General features: G+C 36.7%; 5 protein-coding genes and 1 long non-coding RNA gene across 9 annotated transcripts; 2 read left to right on the top strand and 4 right to left on the bottom strand.

Annotated features, from left to right (window-relative positions):
• Window positions 1-64: 64 nt before the first annotated feature.
• Window positions 65-1,624, bottom strand: LOC111795519 (uncharacterized). Its single transcript, XM_023677998.2, has 2 exons — window positions 936-1,624; window positions 65-809 (listed from the first exon to the last, which is right to left on the bottom strand). Exons 1-2 carry the CDS (start codon window positions 1,519-1,521, stop codon window positions 265-267), a joined length of 1,131 nt encoding a protein of 376 aa, XP_023533766.2. The 5' UTR covers window positions 1,522-1,624; the 3' UTR covers window positions 65-264.
• LOC111795523 (uncharacterized) lies at window positions 1,625-2,388 on the top strand. The gene is made up of 2 exons (XR_002815210.2): window positions 1,625-1,766; window positions 1,879-2,388. It is a non-coding gene; the product is annotated as an uncharacterized LOC111795523 (long non-coding RNA).
• Window positions 2,389-2,667: 279 nt separating this feature from the next.
• LOC111795520 (uncharacterized) lies at window positions 2,668-4,895 on the bottom strand. Of its 2 annotated transcripts, XM_023677999.2 has the most exons (7): window positions 4,758-4,895; window positions 4,256-4,559; window positions 3,878-4,077; window positions 3,639-3,779; window positions 3,481-3,561; window positions 3,026-3,153; window positions 2,668-2,905 (listed from the first exon to the last, which is right to left on the bottom strand). In XM_023677999.2, exons 2-7 carry the CDS (start codon window positions 4,557-4,559, stop codon window positions 2,872-2,874), a joined length of 888 nt encoding a protein of 295 aa, XP_023533767.2. In that variant the 5' UTR covers window positions 4,758-4,895; the 3' UTR covers window positions 2,668-2,871. The 2 variants fall into 2 exon arrangements, with proteins under 2 accessions (XP_023533767.2, XP_086979791.1); XM_087123665.1 differs by lacking the exon at window positions 4,758-4,895 and having other exon boundaries at window positions 4,256-4,746.
• A 603-nt stretch (window positions 4,896-5,498) lies between these two features.
• Window positions 5,499-10,340, top strand: LOC111795521 (E3 ubiquitin-protein ligase CHIP). The gene is made up of 8 exons (XM_023678000.2): window positions 5,499-6,911; window positions 7,082-7,149; window positions 7,249-7,312; window positions 7,477-7,548; window positions 9,028-9,161; window positions 9,515-9,668; window positions 9,774-9,884; window positions 9,962-10,340. The coding sequence occupies exons 1-8, from the start codon at window positions 6,792-6,794 to the stop codon at window positions 10,085-10,087; spliced, it is 849 nt and encodes a 282-aa protein (XP_023533768.2). The 5' UTR covers window positions 5,499-6,791; the 3' UTR covers window positions 10,088-10,340.
• A 1,071-nt stretch (window positions 10,341-11,411) lies between these two features.
• On the bottom strand, window positions 11,412-15,027 carry LOC111795518 (U-box domain-containing protein 9). 3 transcript variants are annotated; one of them, XR_002815207.2, is made up of 4 exons: window positions 14,500-15,027; window positions 12,630-13,805; window positions 12,528-12,560; window positions 11,412-11,672 (listed from the first exon to the last, which is right to left on the bottom strand). XR_002815207.2 is itself a non-coding variant. In XM_023677996.2 (2 exons), exons 1-2 carry the CDS (start codon window positions 14,782-14,784, stop codon window positions 12,720-12,722), a joined length of 1,371 nt encoding a protein of 456 aa, XP_023533764.2. In that variant the 5' UTR covers window positions 14,785-15,027; the 3' UTR covers window positions 12,408-12,719. The 3 variants fall into 3 exon arrangements, 1 of the variants encoding a protein (XP_023533764.2); XR_002815208.2 differs by lacking the exon at window positions 12,528-12,560; XM_023677996.2 differs by lacking the exon at window positions 11,412-11,672 and having other exon boundaries at window positions 12,408-13,805.
• Window positions 15,028-17,984: 2,957 nt separating this feature from the next.
• On the bottom strand, window positions 17,985-21,046 carry LOC111794963 (GLABRA2 expression modulator). Its single transcript, XM_087123898.1, is given in 4 exon segments — window positions 17,985-18,463; window positions 20,596-20,816; window positions 20,819-20,866; window positions 21,028-21,046. Coding segments are annotated over 4 exon segments (564 nt in total). The 3' UTR covers window positions 17,985-18,187.
• Window positions 21,047-21,684: the final 638 nt, after the last annotated feature.

Below are 21,684 nucleotides of genomic sequence, written 5' to 3' on the forward strand. Positions count from 1 at the left end.
AATGATTAAAAAATAGTTTCAACCCCAATAGAACATTAGAATGATATTAGCATTGGAACTAGTCTATATGTAATAGTTGAAACTCTACATCTGAATGCCTTTGAAAATGTTCTCTAAAAATATGCACAAAGCCAAAAGATTTGGGGCCTGAAATAGCCCTCAAATAAGACGATAAAGTACTTCGCTACAGATCCTCTCCTGCCCAAGGTTTCAATATTAAAAAAAAAAACACGTTAAGCTGTTATGATCTAAGATCAAATGCTTTCATCTGATTGCAGATGGTATTCCATTAGTAGGAAGAACAGTAATGTGTCTCAAAGGGTGAGAAATTTCTTCGCCCCCGGCATGCTTGACGAACTCGGCTGGTGAAAAGGATTCTCCATGGCAGACGCACAAAATACTGACCTCCAAGTTGGAGTATCTGTACAAGAATCCAGTGATCGTTTTGCCGTTGGGGCCAACTCCGGTCGTCGAAACGTAGGGCATTTGCTGAAGACTTGGCACATTCTGGCTTAGAATTTGAGGCTTTGGAAGTTCCTCATTCTCCATCTTCATGTTCTTTATTGACATGGAAGGAGACCTCTGGGAATTGAAAACAGATTTGTTGCTCGATGCAGTGATTGGCTCTTTCTTGTGGACATGGGATTCACCAGATTTCTCTTCACATTGTGTCCTGTTCTCACTGCAAGGCTTTGGTTTATCATGATTCATAGAATCATTCGTATTCGGTTTCGGGTTCGGACATCGCATTTGGTGTTGATCTGATGAGGAATTACACGAATTGTTTCTGGTATAGCTGCTACCACCTCCTGATAGAAAATGAACAACAACTTAAAATCTCGATTCTGAGAGAAAAAATAAAGAACCATACTCATGAAAAGGAAATCAATGATCGAGGATTGACACATTCTGAGAAACACAAGATTTGCAGGCACCTTCATGAGATGAAGAACTCTGGTAATTTTCAGAAATAACAGAGGAACTGCAAACAGGGGATGATCCAGAAGACCCAGTTTTCCTGTTCTTCCTTCCATTCGAAAATCCGTCTGAACCTCTTCGATCCGTCTCAAACGGCCTGAAGCTCCGGCAAGCTACCGGCTGATGGACGGTTCTCTCACCGCCGTGGCCAGCCGCCGCCCAGTACGGCACCACACAGGGGAAAACGAAGCCATTCATAAACGGCACGTACTGCAACGACGAGTAAGGATATGGCATTAGCTCTGCAGATCCATTTCGACATTCATATCCAACGCCTTGAAGCTTCTTCTCCCTCTTCAATGGTGGATTCCGTTCGTCTTCTTCGTCTCGTTTCCTCTTGGTCTCTCGTCGCCGGATCTGGCCTCTATTCTTGGCATCAGTAACTCCGCTATCCTCCTCGTCTCCATCGCTAGTCCACAACGTGAAGGAAGAACCAGACGCCGTCGATTTCTCCGGTAAGGTTCTAAAAACTCCGCCGATTGACAACGCTAAATCGACGTCTACGTCGTTGTTGTTTTCATCTGGTAAGACCACAGATTTCATCTTCTCACAAAAACGAAGAACAAAGATGAAGAGAATCGCAGCAGAAAAAGAAGATTACAAATGTGGGGATGCGGGATTGTTGGGTTATATGGATTGGACGGAGTGATTCTCGGGGAATGGAGAAGGGGTGACGTGTCGGCCATGGAGGAGGTAAGGACGGCGGTGGGGTTGGAGGAAGGAAGAAGAAAGCAAGACGAAAGGATATAATCAGAGAGATATTTTTAGAGCATCGCCATTAAAATTTGGTAATCTTAATTTTAATTATTTTTTTATTATAATATATTTTATTATTTTAGCTTATCTTAAAATTGAGATTATTTGATCCTAATCTAAGGTTTTCGAATAATAAATTATTAGAGAGAGGCATGGGGACGCCACGTGAGCGGGAAAAGGCATGACTGTCTGACAGGCTGGCGAAGAAGAACACGTGGCGGGGTGACTTTCCCGTCCCCACGAATCTCTCTTTCCACGTTAAAATCTCATGCCGCGAGATCAGCGCAACCATGTAGACTATGAACACATGTATATCGTTTTTATGGGTCCCACTCTGATGACACGTGATGATATGACAGCTAAGGACGCCAACTTTTTTGAATCGGATTATTGGTTATGACACGCTGTCAGACACGTGGCTGGTTTTGTTTGGATAAGACGGGGTAAGAGTACGGTGACGAATAATTCTGTGGGGTCCTTTTGTTTGACACGGCGCGTGGATTATCTTGTTTTGAGGTGCCACGTGACTTCATAAGAGACGTGGAGAAAGGATGTGGAATCGACGGTGCTGGAGTGGCCACGTCGATTTCCGTTTTTTCTTTTCTTCTTCGTATTTCGAGTTATTTCTTTTCCTAAATTAAAGAGGACCAAAAATATATATATATATAGAGTTTTATAAATTAAATAATTGTATTTAGTGTTGTTAATAAAAAATATAAAGTGTAGTTTTAACAATTTTGTTATATTATTTAATTTTAGATAATAAAATCAGTAATTAATTAATTTAATAATTTTTTTTGTCAAAATAAATTAAATAATTTTTAATAAATGTTTTGTCAAATAAATTAAATAGATATTTAAATAAATTACTATTGATTTCTTATAATTAAAATAATTTTGTAAAATACCGATGGGTAGAAAGTTTTTCACATATGAAGCAACGACTCTGTAACATTGAATTTAATAATTCGAATCATTACAATAATATATTATTAAATTTAAACGAGATATAACAAGAGGGTATGAACAAGAACTAGCTTTCCATCCGAAGGTAAAATTAAAATGCATTCCTTTAACCGAGAAACATTCATAACAAACGCTTATTGTTTATTAATTTTCTTTGAGAAAAAGTATACTCTAAACCGGCATCCTCAACTTTCCTTGCATCACACTGCAATTCAAAACCATAAAATAAAATTAGAAACATATAAATCCAAGTTAATTTTAAGTTTTTTTTTTTTTTTTTTTTTTTTTAATGAATTTTGATAGATGAAACGAATGAGACTTTTACCTTTTGGCATAGTAATAGCAAAAGTCAGACAAGATGAACGATTGAATCATTTCAGCGATGAAAGCAGCCATAAACCAAAAATAACCGTGCCCAACCAATAGCAAATAGCGCCCACGAGTCTCGTAAACCTAAACACAAATTTCATTCCATTAAAAAAAAAAAAAACACATAAAAAATGCTCATCAACCAAGGGTAACGACTAAAAAATAAGAATAGGAAATTTTATGATATGACTTATTGCTGTTGGTCCAGATATTCATAATCTGTTAATATTTGAAGAATATAATATTAGTTATGGAATATATCTTATATATTCATAATATTTTTTCCAATTAGATTCGTAGTAGTATATTTTATTTTATTCTAAAAAATTTATGTTTTTTTTAGTAATAATATTTTCAAATCTATTCACACTTTTTAGTGGAAGATATTGTGTCAATTGGAAATTTTCTGACCTGAATGACCCAATAAGCAAAAGCTAAGAATCTGGAAATTCCCATAGCAAACACATAATGTGCGGTGAAAGGCTCGATCATCTAAAAAATAAAATAAAAAATCATTTAATAAACTCGTGAGAATGAAATGAAAAAAATTGAAAAATAGCAAATAAAACCTTAGCGTTTTGCATCATTAGAAGTTGAGGCAACATTGAAAAAGATTCAACATACACGCCAAATGCCCACAACACACGAACCACGGCATTATAGTGGACGTGGGGAAAGATAAATAACGAAAGCATGATCGACGGTACAACCTGTTTAACACACAATCACAACAGATGATAGCTAATCAATTTCATCGTTAATGTATAAGTCGATGCAATTAAAAAGAAGAGAAGATAAAAAAAATTACCACATAATACAAATGGAAGTTATCGAGGGTTCTGTTATATGTATTTTTCAACTTGAAGCGGATCATATAGATGACCCAAATCGTGGTGATGAAATTAATGGAGTCCAAAAATGTGTATACATCAACCTCCATAATTGACCCGAAAATCAATCGTACCGATAAGAATAAAGCCGTGAGTTCTTGACTTTTTGAAGACAGACCTAAATTTCATTATAAAATCGGAGTATAAGAACAACAAAACCCTAATATTAATCAAAATTAACCATTTTATTGTAAATAATACTAAATAAAAATAAAAATAAAAGAATATTTAATTTAATTTATTTTGTGGAAAAAATATTATATAATAAAAAAAAGTAGAGAGGGAGAGGAACTCGCCGGAGCAGGTTTTATGAGTGGTGAGTTTATAAGCGAGGATGAGAAGACCAGCCGCGTGAATGGTTTCACTCGCGATGAACAAGTAATTATGATTCGTAACCGTGTGCTTCAAAACAAACATCGCAGCCACCGCCGCCGCCGCCGCAAGACCGATCTTCGACGCCGTGGATCTCCGCCTCAGCCAATCGCCCGCGGCCTGGAACGCTCTCCTCCTATTCGGACGCCTCTTCGACTCATCGCCGTCGCTCGTGGTCGGAACCCTACCGGAACCGAAACTGATCGGGTAAGAACCTAACGCTTCCATCTACAGAGAGAGAGAGAGAGAAAATTGAATCGATGAATCGATTGAGAGAAAAAAAGAGAGAGAACAGAGGCGTTTTTTTTTTGTTAGGGCAAAATTGGGGATGATTTGTGGTGAAATTGATTTGACCATTGATTCAACGCCACTGAAACGGTTACCAAATATGGATGAATGAAGAATGAATTAATTGAAAATCCTTACAGATTTGGTGGATGAAATGGTCCGGATTTGTTCTTAAATGTTGAAAATCCGACGATCTGATGGCGGTAGTGTTCGTCGGAATGTGGACTCCGCTGCTGCCGTTTTCAATTGTTTTCTTTGATTTACTTATTTTTTTCTCCTCCAATGTAATGTTTAAATCGTGTTTTTTAATTTTAGTTTTAATCCTATTTTGGTATATTCTGCCTTTGCCATTGATTTTAAAGCTGCCTATTTTAGTTTATGATTAAAAATATTAATGGTTTTAGTTCAAATTTTAGTTATTTGTTTTTATTGTTTTTTCTTTTTTTGTTAAATTTTAATTTTAATGTCGGGTTTATTTAACCTACTGACTCAATGGAGTCGAGAATCCCTGTTTAAATGGAGAATAAGGGACAGAATGAAAAAATATTTTCTTCCCGATAGCTAAATAAAACAAGAGACGGGATTATATTTTCCATCGACCATCTCTTTCCTGCCTATCTCGACCTATATTTTTATATATATATCAAATAAAATATTATATTATAATATTAAAATTTGAGTTTTTAGAAATTATGTTTTTTTTTTCTTATAAAATATTATCGTTTAATAGAAATTATTATTAAAAAGGAAATTGATTCCTTGAAAGAATCTTTGAAATTAATATATTTTTTAAAGAATATATATAAAAAGAAGAAAAAAGAAGGCTTCCTCGTTTAGTTGACTTTTATAGTGTTCTTCCTTCCTCTGCCTCCCCTTCAGCTTGCTTCCTCCTCTCTCCTTCCCCGACAATGTCGCCGTCGCCGTCGCCGTTGCACCACCTTCTTCCACGGCCGCCGTCGATGATACCCTTACAGGAACTCCAGTGTCAGGTTGTTTGGAACTGTCCGAAACCATGGGCGGTTTTCCGTCAACCCAATACCACAATCCGTCCTCCTAAAACTGGCTGCTCTTCACTTTCTCTCTCCACTCGATCCCATAAACCCACTGTTCTCCTCTGTCTTTAGATTAGAATTCTTCAAATTTCTAGGCATTTCTGTTTCTGGGTTTGGTTCTGTTTCCGGAACTAGTAACAGCGAACAGAGAGATTTGGGGGTGGTTTTAATGGGAATTAGTAGTTTAGGCGGCGGCCGTGGGTGGAGTTATCGGTGGTGGAGGGAGGTTTTCCGGGATGAATTTGGCAATGTTGGGATTGCATTTACCGCTTCATTAAAATCCCACGAATCCCCGAAATACTCACCAAATACAACACTCTTTTACGGTGTCTTATGTCCCACGCGAGCCCCACCACCACCACCACCAACAACCGCTTCCGGCCGCCATGAAATACACTTATCCGGCGAAACCAAAGCTGAAGCAGTCGAATCTGAGCGACGACGAGAAGCAGGGGATCACGGCAGATAGCGACAACTGCGACGGAAAGAAGTAAATCTCGCCGTGAAAGAGGATGAAATGGATGGACATTATAGTCCGACTGCTAATCACGGCGGTTACATCGGTGACGAAGGTGGGTCGGAGCCAGCGGACCACACCGGCAAGCAGAAACCGGTGGGGCTTCTGCAGAAGAATGAAATCAGTTTCCAGAGCGACGATGGCAAAAAAATTTCTGTTTCGGCGGTTTCCAGAGGCATCACCGATGGTGACAGGGGAAGGAGGCGGCGCAACGGCGACGGCGACGGCGAGATTGCTGTAGAAGGGGAAGTTAACTGCCACGTCATTTTTCGTCAATCAACGGTCAAAGGAGGACCGGGCTATTTAGAACTAAAAATATTTTTTGTACTAATTTTTTGAGGGAAAGAAAAAAAGAAAAAAAAGAAAAAAAGAAAAAAAAAGGAATTTATAATTATATCCGTACAAAATAATTAGAGGGAAATTTGTCAACTTTGGCGTCAACACATATTTTGCCGGCGAATCGCTTGAAATCACTATTCGTAAGGAAACGCCTCGATTTCTGTAATCCCATTTAACCAATTTTCTCTCTGTTCTTGATTGCCTGACCCTAAAAAACCCCCAAAGTTTCATTCATTATTGTCGCTTTGATTCCGTCGATCGGCGATGGGGCCGGGCTTCGTGGCCTTGTCTGGTGCTGCAAAACAGGCCGAGCTTCTCCGAAAAGATGGAAACCACTATTTTCAAAAAGGTAGAATCGGAGCCGCCATTGAAGCCTACACCGAGGTTTTTCTCTATCTCTCGATTTCTTTTCGTTTCTAGTTGCTATTTTGGTTTTGTCAGAATTTGCAGGTAGAACGTTTGGTTGTATCAGGATCAAATCGTTTGATTATTGGATTCTGTAGTTTTATTTGTGTTCGTTGATTTTGGGATGTTCTTGTTGTTTGGACTTGAAGGCGATTACGCTATGCCCGAATGTTGCTGTGTATTTGACGAACCGCGCTTTGTGTCATCGCAAGCGGAAGTATGTACGGGCACCAACCCTAATTCCTTTCAATTTCTTCATTTTTACATTGTTTCTCTTCATTTTTACATTGGATTACTTTTTTCTTCTGGTATATAGTGATTGGAAGAAGGTGGAGGAGGATTGCCGGAGAGCCATTCAGATTGATAGCAATTCTGTGAAGGTATTGCTTTAATGTTGAGCGTGATATCAATTCAGCCTCCCCTGCTGCCTCCAACTTATTTACAGTTTTCTTATGCATTTGTCTTATCTTGAATTCTTGATCGATGATCCTTCCTTCTCTATTTCTTTGTATATCACATTTGTTGACAATTTTTTGATGTGCAGGGACATTATATATTAGGCCTAGCATTAATACAAAATAATGTATATCCAGAAGGAATCAAGCATTTGGAGAAGGTAACTTTTGATTTTTGTATTGTACCCTCTTTTATCCTTTTCGTTTGGATACAAAACAATTGATTTCTACGTAGAGATGAAATTGAGTAGAAGATTGGATTGGAGATTCATTTGAATTATGGATTGCAGAAATGAAAACTTTATATATATATATAAAGTTTAGATGTACAATTTTGCCCTTCCCTATGAAAACTTTTGATTCCATTTTTTGCTTCATGGACTTGATTGCTCTTGCTCTGTATATTTTTTGAACCCATGAACTTCTACACTTCAAAAAGTACAGCCATTTATGGTTGTTAAAGAAATGCTTCAAACGAGAGATGGAAAAGTCTTGAGTGGTCTTGATCCAAATGGGAAATGGATGTCCATTGGATGAAGAACATAGCAAACCAGAAGTTATTTTGGGTCATGGTGGGTGGATTTCTATAGTTGTTTTGAAGCAATCAGTAGCCACTTTCGAGGCCTAATTAAGGTATCTTCTAAAACCACTAATATCTTGAACTGCAGCTCGATTTTCTTTGAGGTACAAAGAAATTCTTGTGGTCTCCTTCCTCATCAATCAAAATTAGAGGTAGAAAAGGAGGCAACCTTTTTCTCAGATCGGGGCAATGTTTCATAATCTGAACTGCCCACCATCTGTTTCTGCACTGTTCGAAAGGAGACTTGATTTAAGTGAGCTTTTCAAATACCTGGATTTACAACCCACCCTCATCATTCCTTCCAATCCTCAAGTTTAATACCTTGAATCCATATATTGTGCATGTAGATTTTATGGTGTAATTACCGAACCGAGGAAAGGTCAAGGTGCTTGCTTGGAAAAGTTTGGCTAGAGCACCTCATTTGTCACAGCCACCCACTGAACTCCTTTCAAGTTCCTGAGATCCTTCTCCTATTTTCTGCATAGCTGATTCAACTGTAGTTTGAACAGTTTAGAGAAACGACTACTTGACAGATACACAATGCTTGATTTACATGGGGGACGCCTACTGTGTTGCACAGCAAAGGGATTTTTAGTTTGATAAGAGGAGAGAATATGTGTGCTTTGGATGTCTTTTGATAGTTTAGTTTGTCATTGTAGGAGGCGTGGGTTGTAACAGAGAAAGTGATAGCAATTGGTTAGATAAGATGGAAGGTCGAGTACTAATTGAAAAGCAGCTGTCACTTATCTTGACATTACTTTTCTTTATGTTTCAGCTAGATGAAATTTTTTTCCTAAGAATGTGCAAATCTCCTATTCACAACTAGTTCTACAAATGAATCTACAGATTTCTGAATGAAACTTCTGTGGTGTTGACTCATTTCTTCTGAGTAACGTTTCGGTTCAAATAATTTTTTCAATAATGGAAAAAAATATCGGTTTTGAATCTAGAAATATTTTAAACTTTTGGTTCGTGTACGTTGCATCCCTGCCACTGTAGTTTTTGTAAGCATGACATGTTTATTATACAAACATAAATTTACTTTCATCTCTTTTTATAGGCTTTGGATCTTGGTAGGGGTGCAAATCCAAAGAGTTATATGGTTGAGGAAATATGGCAGGAGCTTGCAAAAGCAAAATACAGGGAGTGGGAAAAAGCTTCTACCAAACGTTCATGGGAATTACAGACCTTGAAGTTAGTTACTTTTCTGAGTTCAGTCTTTTTGGTTTCCAGAGTTCGATGCATGTACACTTTTGAAATCAATAGTTAGGCACACGTTTTTTAGCTGAAAATATTACTGAACCATAACCGTTAAACAACTGGACTTGGGGAAATGAGTTTCAAGTCATGGTGACCACTTACTTAGAATTTAATATCTTACGAGTGTACCTAGCAACTAAATATTTTAGGGCTAGGCAGTCGTCACATGAGAATAGTCGAGGTGCGCACAAGTTGCATGAACACTCTTTGATACTAAAAATTTGAGACGGGGGGTTTCTCGATTCTGTTTCCTTTTTTTTGATTTTGGTGAATGTATTGTTTTTCAGAGAAGCTTGTGAGGCAGCCCTTGAACAAAAGTATTTTCTTGACCATTCTGAACTAGAAGGGTTTGTAGATGAAGCTGAAATTGCTTATAGGAAACAATTAAAGTCTCTAAGAAGTGTGTTTGAAAAAGTTGGGGAGGCGGATGCGCCATCTGAGGTAATAAGCATGATGGTTGCTATCTTCAATTTTTCATTGTGACAAGCTTTTAGGCATAACATTTGCTGTTTAAATCCTGTGGAGGTACTAATTCAATATTCTCAGGTGCCTGATTATCTTTGTTGTAAAATTACACTTGATATTCTTCGTGATCCCGTTATTACTCCGAGTGGGGTTACGTATGAGAGAGCAGTGATACTCGACCATTTTCGAAAGGTGACAACATTACACCTTCCACTGCCATTTTCCCATGTCTTGTAGCTACAATTTTAACCATTTTCTTCCTTATCTAGGTGGGTAACTTCGATCCCTTAACGCGGGAACTGCTCGATGAGTCACAACTTGTACCGAATTTAGCCATAAAGGAAGCAGTAGAAGCCTTTCTAGATAAGCATGGATGGGCTTATAAGACAGATTAAGTTGAATTTGAAACGGAACTCAATCGAGTTGATGGTTAGGCCTGCACGGTCTCGTGTCTTTAACGGCGTGAGTTTGTCCTCGACTCTTCTGTATGCATTGTCGATTACGGTTTGTCATATGATATCATGCTTTCCATGACATTCTGTGGTGGTAGCGTCAATCATGTATATGATGTCCTGTCTTGATAATTTTATTGTACAGTTATTACTTAAACCTTCATTACGGTTTTAATTGGAAGGCTATGTTCAGCTTGGGTGCGCGTTTGTTCCTTTTTGGCTAAGCCTTGTCGTGTTCAAACCTTTGATCTACTAATCGAGAGTATGAATTAACTAGCTGAGTATTGTTTAAGTTGACATACATTTTCATATTTAAATTGACGTTGTTCTTGATGGAACCTTAACAATAATTTGTTTGCTCTTATTGATTATGTGGAATGTTTTCTCACTATGGGGGACGCCATTTTTTTTACCATCTTGCGTAAGGAAGAAGTAATGCTTGATTACAACTTGTAAAATGAGGTTAGTATGAGTTTCAAATTTAAATCGAGTCGAAGTATTTTTCAAGTGATTTGGATGATAAGAGTTTTCAATTCATATGGAACAAGTCGAGCATTTCAACGTCTCGACTCCTTTCATGGCCCAACCATTGATTGTTGTTGTCCAAAGTCCCCAAAATTATTGTACTGCACAAGCCTCCCACACACCACATGATTTTTCATTTCTATCCTATCTCACAGCCAGGCAAGAATACTGATAATATTAAAACAAACCCATAATTTATTTTTCCTTTTTTTTTTTTAAGATCACAAAAAAAATTAATTAAATTATCATTTTTCTCAATGTTGTGGCATTATTCTCTCTTTTTCAAGAGAAAAGCTCCAAACATTAGCAGTGATATCCTAAAAAATTGATGTAACAGTTCAACTAAACTTGTCCATATGAACATATGAACAGACAGAACATATAAAAATTGATTAAATGAAACATTATTGTGGACAAGAAAAAGCAAATGGGGACTTGTATCTTCTACCACCAACCACACAATAGCTACACAATCCATTGTATGACAATGATTATATTAAGATGCAAACCCAAATATCATTGTCTTTCCAAATCAATATTAAGGTCATAAACCCATTTAGCAATTTTAAATCGACGTCTTTTCCATCGAGTTCGGTGTACTTTCACGGTACTTATAGGGCAATCATTTAACCTTATTATATTTGGTCGTTGGTAACTTGCAGGATATTAAATTCTAGTATATGACTACTATGACTCAAAACCATTTTTTCTACGTCGTCAAATATTTGCATGACCCTTATAGTAGAACCGAAGAACGATATCATTTTATTTATCTGATCTTTTCAAGTTGAATGTTTCAATGAAGATTCTATAAATAAAATCCAAAGATACAGCTAGCAGGGACATGAGGATGAGGGGGGGTTTCCCTCCCTTGAATGCAGAAAAAAGGGGACTGGAAAGCAACCTGACTTGATTTGGTGTACTATTTATGGTAATATATTATAGAAAACGAAGAGAGGAGAACTGAAGACAATAAATCGAAGTAGCCTCCAAGTGAACTAACCTGTAAACAGTCAATAAAAAGAATCATTTGGCCTCAATGGCAGCAAATTATGAAACAAAAATCAACAAGAATAAGAAAGGGAAAACAAAATCACAGAGCTTAAAAAGAAACCAAGAACCCTTTCATATACATACAAATTCCTCGCACAAAATAAGGGGAGAAGATTTGAAACTTACCCACTCATGAGGAGAGATATTAGTAGCTACTTCTTACTTGGTTATACTTGCATCGGCATTTTTAGACAAGATTATAGGAGATTGAGGCTTACCACTCACTCATAAGGATAGATATTAGTACCTCTTGCTACAATTATGTTTGTATCAACGTTTTTGGTCGAGAATTCGTATCGATGGAAATGGTAAGGTGGAGGGCATGAAGTGATAAGGAATTTGTAAAGTAACCCAAGAGATGATGTGGGAAGTCTAAGGTAAAGGAGTGTCATTGTATAATGGATAAAAGGAGACTAAAACAGTGAATATCTTCACAAAAAGGTAGAAGGCATCCAATATTCCTATTCAGTTCATCTTCAATTGACCACGTTACTACTACATATCACAGAAACCATTCAAAATGATGCACACGACTTTTCCTGTTCGTTGCCCAAGGAAAGATCCAGTTGATACCACTAAGGAACATATGCAGGCAACAATCATATCCTTTCTTCCTTTTATTCTCTCCAATCATATTTGCTCACTTCCTTTTGAACAGCTCTAAACTTATTGGTTCAGTTCAATGAATCAGAGAAAGGGAAAAACAGGCATTGGTAAAGTGCAGTAATGATGAAATGAACAATGATGAAAGAACAAGTAAAGCTAATGAAAAAAATGAAAGTAAAAACTTAGGAACAGAACTCACTTCACATTTATTCACAGGCACGAACCGATGAAGCTGGCAGTGAAATCGAAATTAGACTCCACAGAAAAAAGAGAATATACAGACAAGTTGAGTGAAGATTACCAAAACAGATGAGATGAACGAGTCTTGGCAAAAGACCAGAGTGCCGGATTTAGAGGCAGAATCTACAAGTTTCGAACGCCAAGAATTTCATTATGTAGTATGGGTCGTATTAACTACCCTGTTCAGTCTCTCGAGTATGCCACTGGCCTTTCTCTTGGCTCTTGAAGTCCCATTCTGAGCAAGTTCAGAAATGGTTCGATAGCATTTCTCCTCCTCCCTCATGTCCTTCCACTGGGTTCGATCGTATAAGCAAATAGCGTGGATGATCACAATGCAATTTTCCTTGTTACGTGAACAAGTACTTTCCCTGATAATTCTGAGCAGGGAATGAACAGCTCTAAGTTCTCCCATTTCCTCAATAGCTTTTGGATGGTTCGAAAGCATTGCTAGAATAGCCAACAACTCATCAACGTGCATTTGGTTCATGATCTTTTTCAGAAGCACTCGAACTGCACCATCTTTCACAGCTCTTGCTTTATTTTCATGAATTATACAAAGATTAAATATTGCTGAAGCAGCATCTTTGATAGATAATGGATGCCCCTCATCTAAAAGGTCGATGAGTGGTTTCAAGGCACCAGCTTTCCCGATGAGTACTTTGTTTGAGTCGAGAGCTGACAGAGTGAAAAGGGCGGCAGCTGCATTGCTCCTTGTTTCCATGGTTCCTGATCTCAGTGCTTCCATTAGAAGAGGTACTACCTTGGGAGTTTCAGAAACAAGTTTCTTGTTGTTGTCATGGATTGACAGATTCAAGAGGGTTGTGATCAAATCTTCTTGCAGATCCGCATGAACACTACTTTGGGACTTATCTCCACAAAGTGGACTAAGCAACAAAGAGATGGCATCATGGGACTCACCAAAAAGTGCACGAAATGAGGGCATCCGCTTTGTCAACATCCGAAGCTCCTTAGCAGCAGCTTTTTGTTCAGGTAATGTTGCAGACATTTTCTCTATTAACGTATGAAAACGGCCCCGATCAGCCTCTGTTATTATATCATCATCAAGATAATGGACACGATCTTGCAACTCAATTCCCCGACTACTACACCACCGAGATATCATTCCACGAATCAAGTGATTGGGAGTAAGGTTCGTGTGTGAAAGAACTTGCTGAGTTCTTGGGCACGTTCGGTTTCCTGATTTCAACCATTTTTGAATGAAGGGTCTGTCGAATGTCTGCAATAAGATGAAACAAAACAACAACTAGAACACTCAGAAACCAAACGACCATAATGAATGTCTTAAGGAAACAAAGAAAATTTACAATGGTATTAGATCTACACCAAAATCATACATCACAAATGATCTATAAGCAATTCTCCTCGTTTCCTCTACAGATTTCCAGTAAAATCATTCATATTGATTCACGGTCAATACTTGTTGCCTTGCCTTCGATTATAATACGAAACATTAATACAATCACTGAAGATTAATTGTAAAACAGAAGGTAAATTGAAATTTCTAATTTAAAAAGCAGAGAAACTTGAAAATCCTACACATAGTAAATATCGAATCAGAAACTATTTGAATCTTGAAAGAACATCTTGTCCGCAAAACAGAGGACAGGTAATTTGAAGAAGACGAAGGAGAAGAAGAGGAAGACGAACAAGACATATCCAAACAACATATTCACAGGAAAACATTCAACAAATGCAGAGAGGAAGGAAAGGTAAGAAGAAGAACATGCTCATGTCCTCAAATCTTTCGTTTCTCTACGCGAAACAACCAAACCGCAAACACACGAGTGTGTTTTCACAACAAAAGCACAAAACAAGAACAAAACAATTAGAAAACTAGAATTTCATTCAACAGAATCAAAATCACCAAGACGTAGAAGACAAATCACAAAGCTCAGTCATGAAACACAAACCTCGCCAGTTGAGACAACAACAGGATCTCTCATGAGCTCTGTAGAAAGCGGACAACGAAATTCATCAGGGCAAATGAGATTCTCGTAGAGATTCGAAGAGCGTGATCTCTTCCTGAGTTTCAACTCCTTGAGCGCACAAAGAATCTCTTTAGCTTGATCAATAGCGTCTATAGAGAAATTATCATCATCAATTATAGCAACGATGAGCTTCTGTAACTCCCTCTTCAAATCCGTGGCCTTCCCCACGACTGTAGGATTAGAATCAAACACACCAGTTTTCGCCATCAAGATCGGTAAGCAGGTTTCGATCACTTCAACAGTTAGAGAACAGACGAGACGAGACTCCCATTACTCGAATTTCGACTCTCTTCCTCTCTCTCTCTCTCTTAATCCGCCATTAAAGGGTAGAGAGAGAACCAATTTTCCTGTGCTTCCATTCTCAAGAATTCCACGAACTTAAAAACTGAGGAACTACAGCAACCACAATCCACATTTCTCTCTCTCTCTCTCTAATTTCTATTTCTCACTCCTTATTTTAATCCAATTATCCTTCAAAATTTCCTTCTTTTTTTCAAATATCATTTTTCTTTTCTTTTTTTAGGGCTTACCTTTTTTTTCTCTTTATTTTTTCTTTTTTTAACCTTTTACGTTTCTTATATTTTATTATTATTATTACTATTATTGCAAATAATATATTATTTTTACCGTTCTTGAATTAAATATAATAATCAATTTTATTTTATTTAATGGAATATCTCTCTCTAATATTATTTGCAAGCAGATATTATCTGCTTTAATTTATTATATAGAGTCGTCAGTCTCACGATTTTAAAACATGTCTCGGGACAGGTTTTCATATCCTTAAAAAATTGCACTGTTGTATTGACATTTCATAAACATTTCAAAATTATTCGTTGGAGTAAAAATTTATTGAACTGTAAGACAAAATGTCGAGCTGACGATAACTTCACGTCGACTTTTTATTCAACTTCGTGACATAGGTACAAATGTCGATTATATCCCTGAATCTAAAGTTATATTTTTTTATTTTTTAAATATTATTAATTTAAAAAAAAAAAAAAGGGATGAAAATGAAGGGTGAGTAAAAAGGAGTGGAAATGATGATTTTATTTTATAAAAATGAGAGAGGAAATGAGGGGAAGTGGGGTCCACGTGGGACCGGATGTAGGCAATCACGGAATCTATACCCATACAGCTGGCATGCCGCGTGGGGATTATTTCCTCTGCTCCTCACTCCACTATTTCTTTTTTTTTTTCTTTTTTTTTTTTTAATTTAATTTGTCTTATTTAACCTCCTAAATTATCCACGTATACACGCAATAATAATAATAAATAAATAAATGGAAAATCCATTTTTCAAATTTTTTATTTTTTAAATTCTTCTATTCTTCATTTCAAATCACCATAATAAGTTTCTCCATGTGACTGAGTATACGACATTATTTGCACCATGTGATTAATAATGTTCCATTCTTTTTTATTATTATTTATTTCTTTCTCTCTCCTTTTACGGATTAACACGTATCTATAGTCTTCTAGGTGGCCTTCAGTCTAGGTAAATTGAACGTGTAGTACTTTCCTACACACGATCCATACGTGCGAGCATGGACCCACCAGGTGGGCTCACACACTCATAAGTCTCTTGGTCAAACTAGTTGACTGTAGCAGGATGTCCAGAGGTACAATGGCCATCACACATCATGTCAAGCATGATGATCATCTCATTATCATAGTGTACACCTCCGTACTCATTATAAAATGTTCAAATTTTTCACTTTAAATAAATACCCGTGTTATAAATTATATTAATATTCATACCTCGCTAATATTTATTATATCAATTAATTCAATTACGAGGTTTTTTTTATTTTTATTGAAATATAAAAATTTTAGGAACGTAGATCTAATGATTTATGTGGCATGATGGGGAAATAAAATATTAATGATCAAGATCCAAAATCACAAAAATAAATTCAAAAGGCAATATAATATTTATTCAAGAAAATTAAATATTTTGTTGGAAAAAAAAAAGACACGTGTCAATTTTTTGAAGGTGGAAATTTTCAACGCATATAAGGTAGTCGTCGTCGTATGCGATACGGTGCCGTTTTGGACCTTTATTTGTAAATCACTGTCGTTAATGACAATTATTTAGCACGCGCCGCCGCCGCCGCGGGGGTGCTTTACCAGCTTTCTAGCACATTTTTATTTAATTTTTGTTAAATTTTTTTAAATTATAATTGAGGGGGTAAATTGTAAAAGTTTTTAGAATTTTAGGGTCGTTTTTGCAATTATTGATAAATAAATGAGAAAAATGTAATTTTAAGAGAGCGGGAAAGAATGAGGTGGAGGGATGGTGGGTCCCGCAGTACAAGACAATTTTGCCGCCAAATAAGAGAACTGGGGCCCACATGTACCAACGAGGCTCGTGGCGGGTCCCAGCTTTGCCACGCGTATTGCCAAATAATTCACACTTGACAGCGTGTACGATGCCAGATGTTTCATTCATGCACATGTGGAATTGTACTCTTCAATTTTTTTTATTTAAAAAAAACTATTTTTAATATTTGATATAAAAAATATAATAATATGTTTCAAGACAGCAAGAGAAGTTTCCTTTGCCCTTTTTCCCACTAAAATTCAAAAAAATAAAAATAAAATAAAAAAGATTAAAAAAATAAAAATAAAAATAAAAAAGTACAAATTTGGTAGTACGTCAGTCTCATTTGCTTATTTAATTACTGTTGTCCAAAAATGCCCCAAGGGAAAAGTTATATTTTCCTTTTAATTTTTTTAATCCTTAGTTTTATTTTAATGAAAAATAAATTAAAGATATTAGTTTGGAACAAAAGAGTATAAATTATAAAAATATTAATAAAATAAAAGAAATAAAAGGAAAATAATAAAAGATATTATCCAATGCCCTTTTCCCTTATTCTCTCCACTTTTGGCATAAAATTGAACAAAAGTTTGAGTAATTTGGTTGATCATAATCTCTAAAGAGAGGGACAAAGATTTGTCAAAAGTTTAAATGATGAGATTAAATCCTTAATAAACGCTTTAATCATGGGAGATTAGAAAATAAAGGCACAAAGGAACAATTTCGATCCTAAGGACGTTAAGTTATTTGTCGATAAGATTTGTATAGTTTGAAACTCAGAAGTCTACGTGAATTTCGTTACAACTTAAAGTAATTTAATCACGGGTAGAAATCATACTTAAACTGATAAGTATTTGAGCTATGTTGTGCACTTCGGCTATTTTCACACAGACCGACTGTCTGACTTTACTACATTTGGTCACTAAGGTAACTTGTAAGATATTAAATCTTAGGTAGGTAGCCACCGTGACTTATACTCATTCCCGATCAACCCTTTACATGACTATCATTGACTATTAGACTAACTCGACTATGAATATTATTGTAAAAAGTGAAATGAAGATGATAAAGGCATCCACTAGAATTTCTGCACAACCTGCGAGTAATCAATGATAATCTGAAGTCAAAGCAACCTTTGCCATTTCACAAATGTAAGATACAGAGAACTTTATTGAATGAAAATATTTGCAAAAACAAGAGGAGTTTCTTATCATTACAAATATTTACAAGTATCCACCCATTGGATGGATGATGGTTCAACTGATAAAGTTTGTTCATTCAAAGTTTCTACTCGAGGATCATTTTGAATCCCATTTCACCAAAACAGGAAGATGTATGTAAACAGAGTATAGAACGAAGTGTTGGTTTCGCTCGTTGTGTTTCGGTTCCCTCGGACCGACGTATGGGATCGCTACCGTTCGAAGTTATGACAGCCGTGTTATATGAAATGAATCCCATGAACTAGAATTCATGAAAGTCCCACGTGATTGTTTGGTTGTACTTCTTTTGTTAAGGGTCCTTGAGGTTTGATGAAGCATTGATTTTCCCCAACTGATCAAACCGCTTTCACCACCTACATATTCATCATGGTCATGAAAAGGAACCCAAAAAAGAGATTAACAGAAGATCCATAGTTGAAAAGGTGGGTGAAAAAGATAGAACAACAAGAAGCTTGGTGATTCGTTTCGCTAATTATTACGGTTGGTTCTACTCAAGTGAATGCAGATACCAATCACTGAATGCAATATCAAGTGGTAACACAAACACAATTTTCTAGCAAATACTTTAAAAGGAAACATAGGAAGGGAGATTCTCAATCCAAGCCATTGGGTAAGTGTAACAGTCCAAGCCCACCGCTAGCAGATATTGTCCGCTTTGGCCCGTTACATATCACCGTCAGCCTCACGGTTTTAAAATGCATCTACTAGGAGAAGTTTCCACACTCTTATAAGAAATGTTTCGTTCTCTTCTCCAACGGACGTGAGAGATCTCACACTAACTTTAGTAGAAGAAATATGTGAGGCCCGGGAGATAGTTCCATAAATCCGAGTTATTTTTATGCACTGATTTGAGATAAGAGGGACCAAACGAGGAAGAAGAACACATTCAGCAAAACTTACTCTTCTATAATCATCAAGAGATATCATTAGACAGATTGCAGAGAGAGAGAGAGAGTCTTCTTGGCCAAGCTGGGGGGGGGGGGGGGTGTCTGTTCAGGATGTATTAATTGACGGATGTCCAAGAATGAGTTTTATAAGGTTTCTGTGAACTGACACTCCATCAATGGTATCCTACTGGCAGATCAGACACTGCATCCTTACATTTTCAGTTCCTCCACCTATTGTCATTGATGCCACGGTGCCCAATTTATTGTTTAATTCAAAGTGGGTAACAAATAAAGGAAAATTATATTAGAGTATTTAATGGGTGTAGTAAATGGCACTGAATTATGGGCTCAAGTGATCCGATTAGAAGATTATGGAAGGCCAGTAGGAATAATACCATTCCACTAGAGACGTAGTCCCTAATATACTATGTTTTTTCAGTTTAAGTCCAAGTTATATTCTTGAGGAAGATCGTAAACACATTACTTTAATCCTCACAGATTCGGATCCAGATCCATGTCAAAAATCTAGATGTTTCTCTCTTGTCTCATATGATTTTAGTTTTCTTATATGCACAAATCTTTTCATAACTATTCTTGAATTTGAAGGCTTGTTGTTCTTGAATGTTTATGGATTTGGACTTCAATTATTTTCTATCACAAGTAACGAAATGGAAAAGAAAAAGAAAGAGGGGCAAAAAATGTCGAATTGAATTCACAGGAGTCAACTGGGGTTAGAATCAAACTGTTGCAACAATCCATATGAATGTTTCCTAAGTTGCAGTTCTACTATGTTTCAAATTCTGAAGAACATAAAAGATAACCACACTAATGCAAGTTCAGAGAATAATTCTACAGACAAACTCGGCCACCAACTAGTTACTATCTTTTGATTTCAAGTCATGCTAGCCACCTACCTATGATTTAATATTCTTTACGATATCTTGGTAACTATATGTAGTAGGGTTAGGTGATTGTCTCGTGAGACTTCAAGGTGCACACAATCTAGCTCGCTAACAAGTATTAGAACAAGATCTTTTGGAAGTGAAAGAAACATGGCCCTCACTACGAGTTAGATGAGAAAAGTAAATGTAGGTGGGGACTTGATTAGTGACAGTTGCCAGTAGTAACTTTTTCTAGAGAGTCTCAGACTCTCAAACATATGAGTAGTTCTGTATCCATTCAAGCTTATCTTTTCTTCAAAATTCAAAAAACACATCAAACACGAGAAGCAAATATTTAGATAACCATTTGTTAGGTACCCAAACACAGAAAACACAAGATACTAAAATATTGCAATATCAAAGAGAAACTACCATATAAGAGCCTTTTAAGAGGGTAATCTCCCTCCTAAGTCCCAGAATGATCCCTCTTCTACGGTCCCTAACTCCCACTATTTACAGCCAAGACACCCCTAATTAATTATTGCTATGCCCTTGCTACTATTCTACTAACATTCCTAACATAACTCCTATTAGTACTCTTACACCATTTTGTTTTACGTTACCAAATATGGCCTAAATTCCATACCCAATTCTGTTTCAGATTCATCAGAGAAAAATATTTTCAAGAATAATAGGGTCAGACATACCCTGTCATGGATCCACTGTGGCTGGCCAGGAGACGAAGAGTGACGAAGAGGAAACTTACTATAGAAGGCCACCATTTTTGTGGATATGTATAGAGTCCCATTTACAGGCCCAGAGGAAGTGTTCAGACGCAAGCAAAGGCCCAAGTATTTGTCTCCATCAGTAAAACCAAACGTCTGCTGGAACACTTTTTCATAGTCACCTTCTGTAAGTAACTCGCCCATTGATGAAGCCTGACCATGGCTGCATCAGTGACACTAGAACTAAGTTTCACTGTTGGAGAAACATATATGGTAGGTTAGAACATAATAAGCTTGAGAAGACATCAATCATGGATAAAAATTCAGGGTTATTTATTTATTTATTTATTTTTCTAGTTTAATAATATGTTGAGTGGAGATTTCATGACCTTTTAGCTCTGAGTAAAGGAGTACATGAATAAACCGAGACCATGTTCTAATGAGAGCGATCCTGAGGATAGGATGACTAAGAAAGACTTAAAAGAAGTGAAAGTCTCTACCTATACAAACAAGATGCACCTTCTTTTTCGGTGGCTCAATCATAAGTACTACTTCATAGTTAAGCGTACTTTGTTTGGACTAGTTTTATGTTAGGTGACCTCTTAGAAATTTTCCTAGGATGCAGGTAGTGAGGACAAAACATGTTGGAAGGGCTCGTGTTTGTTTGTGGAGATAGTCTTCACTTTTAGAAGAGAGAAGTAAGTAATGTGACTATGTCGTGGGAGATGTAGGGGAATGCCAAGGCCATTAGGTGCTGAATCTGGATTCCTAATCTGAGCATGGGCTGCTATAGTATGCCTGTTCAATTGATGAGCTATGCTGAAGTTGGCTCAATTTCATTATTCTAGAAACGCCAAAAGGAACAAACAAACTCTTGCAAAATAAAGTTGGTTTTGTTTGAACTTCTAACATGTCATTTGATATTTGAAGTTATCATTAATTGTTTGGGGCTCAATGACAACTTAAGGGAAATCCGAAACTATTGCTATACAGAAAGAAACTCTTTCAATTGTTTAGAACAAATTCACTGAAAGCTTTACCAGTTATGTCAAAGAGATGAGAGAATTAAAT

Source organism: Cucurbita pepo, chromosome 5, assembly GCF_057944985.1.
Source record: "Cucurbita pepo subsp. pepo isolate OVF chromosome 5, ASM5794498v1, whole genome shotgun sequence".
NCBI classification, from domain to species: Eukaryota; Viridiplantae; Streptophyta; class Magnoliopsida; order Cucurbitales; family Cucurbitaceae; genus Cucurbita; species Cucurbita pepo.

Coding starts and splice junctions, on each gene's coding strand:
- LOC111795519 (XM_023677998.2), bottom strand. CDS start 1,521: ATGAAATCTGTGGTCTTACCAGATGAAAACAACAACGACGTAGACGTC. Junction 810..935: donor GAGTTCTTCATCTCATGAAG/GTGCCTGCAAAT, acceptor ATTTTCTATCAG/GAGGTGGTAGCAGCTATACC.
- LOC111795520 (XM_023677999.2), bottom strand. CDS start 4,559: ATGGAAGCGTTAGGTTCTTACCCGATCAGTTTCGGTTCCGGTAGGGTT. Junction 4,078..4,255: donor CACTCATAAAACCTGCTCCG/GCGAGTTCCTCT, acceptor AATGAAATTTAG/GTCTGTCTTCAAAAAGTCAA. Junction 3,154..3,480: donor TTGCTTATTGGGTCATTCAG/GTCAGAAAATTT, acceptor ATTTGTGTTTAG/GTTTACGAGACTCGTGGGCG.
- LOC111795521 (XM_023678000.2), top strand. CDS start 6,792: ATGGGGCCGGGCTTCGTGGCCTTGTCTGGTGCTGCAAAACAGGCCGAG. Junction 6,912..7,081: donor CCATTGAAGCCTACACCGAG/GTTTTTCTCTAT, acceptor TTGGACTTGAAG/GCGATTACGCTATGCCCGAA. Junction 9,669..9,773: donor AGGCGGATGCGCCATCTGAG/GTAATAAGCATG, acceptor CAATATTCTCAG/GTGCCTGATTATCTTTGTTG.
- LOC111795518 (XM_023677996.2), bottom strand. CDS start 14,784: ATGGCGAAAACTGGTGTGTTTGATTCTAATCCTACAGTCGTGGGGAAG. Junction 13,806..14,499: donor TTGTTGTCTCAACTGGCGAG/GTTTGTGTTTCA, acceptor ATCTTATTGCAG/ACATTCGACAGACCCTTCAT.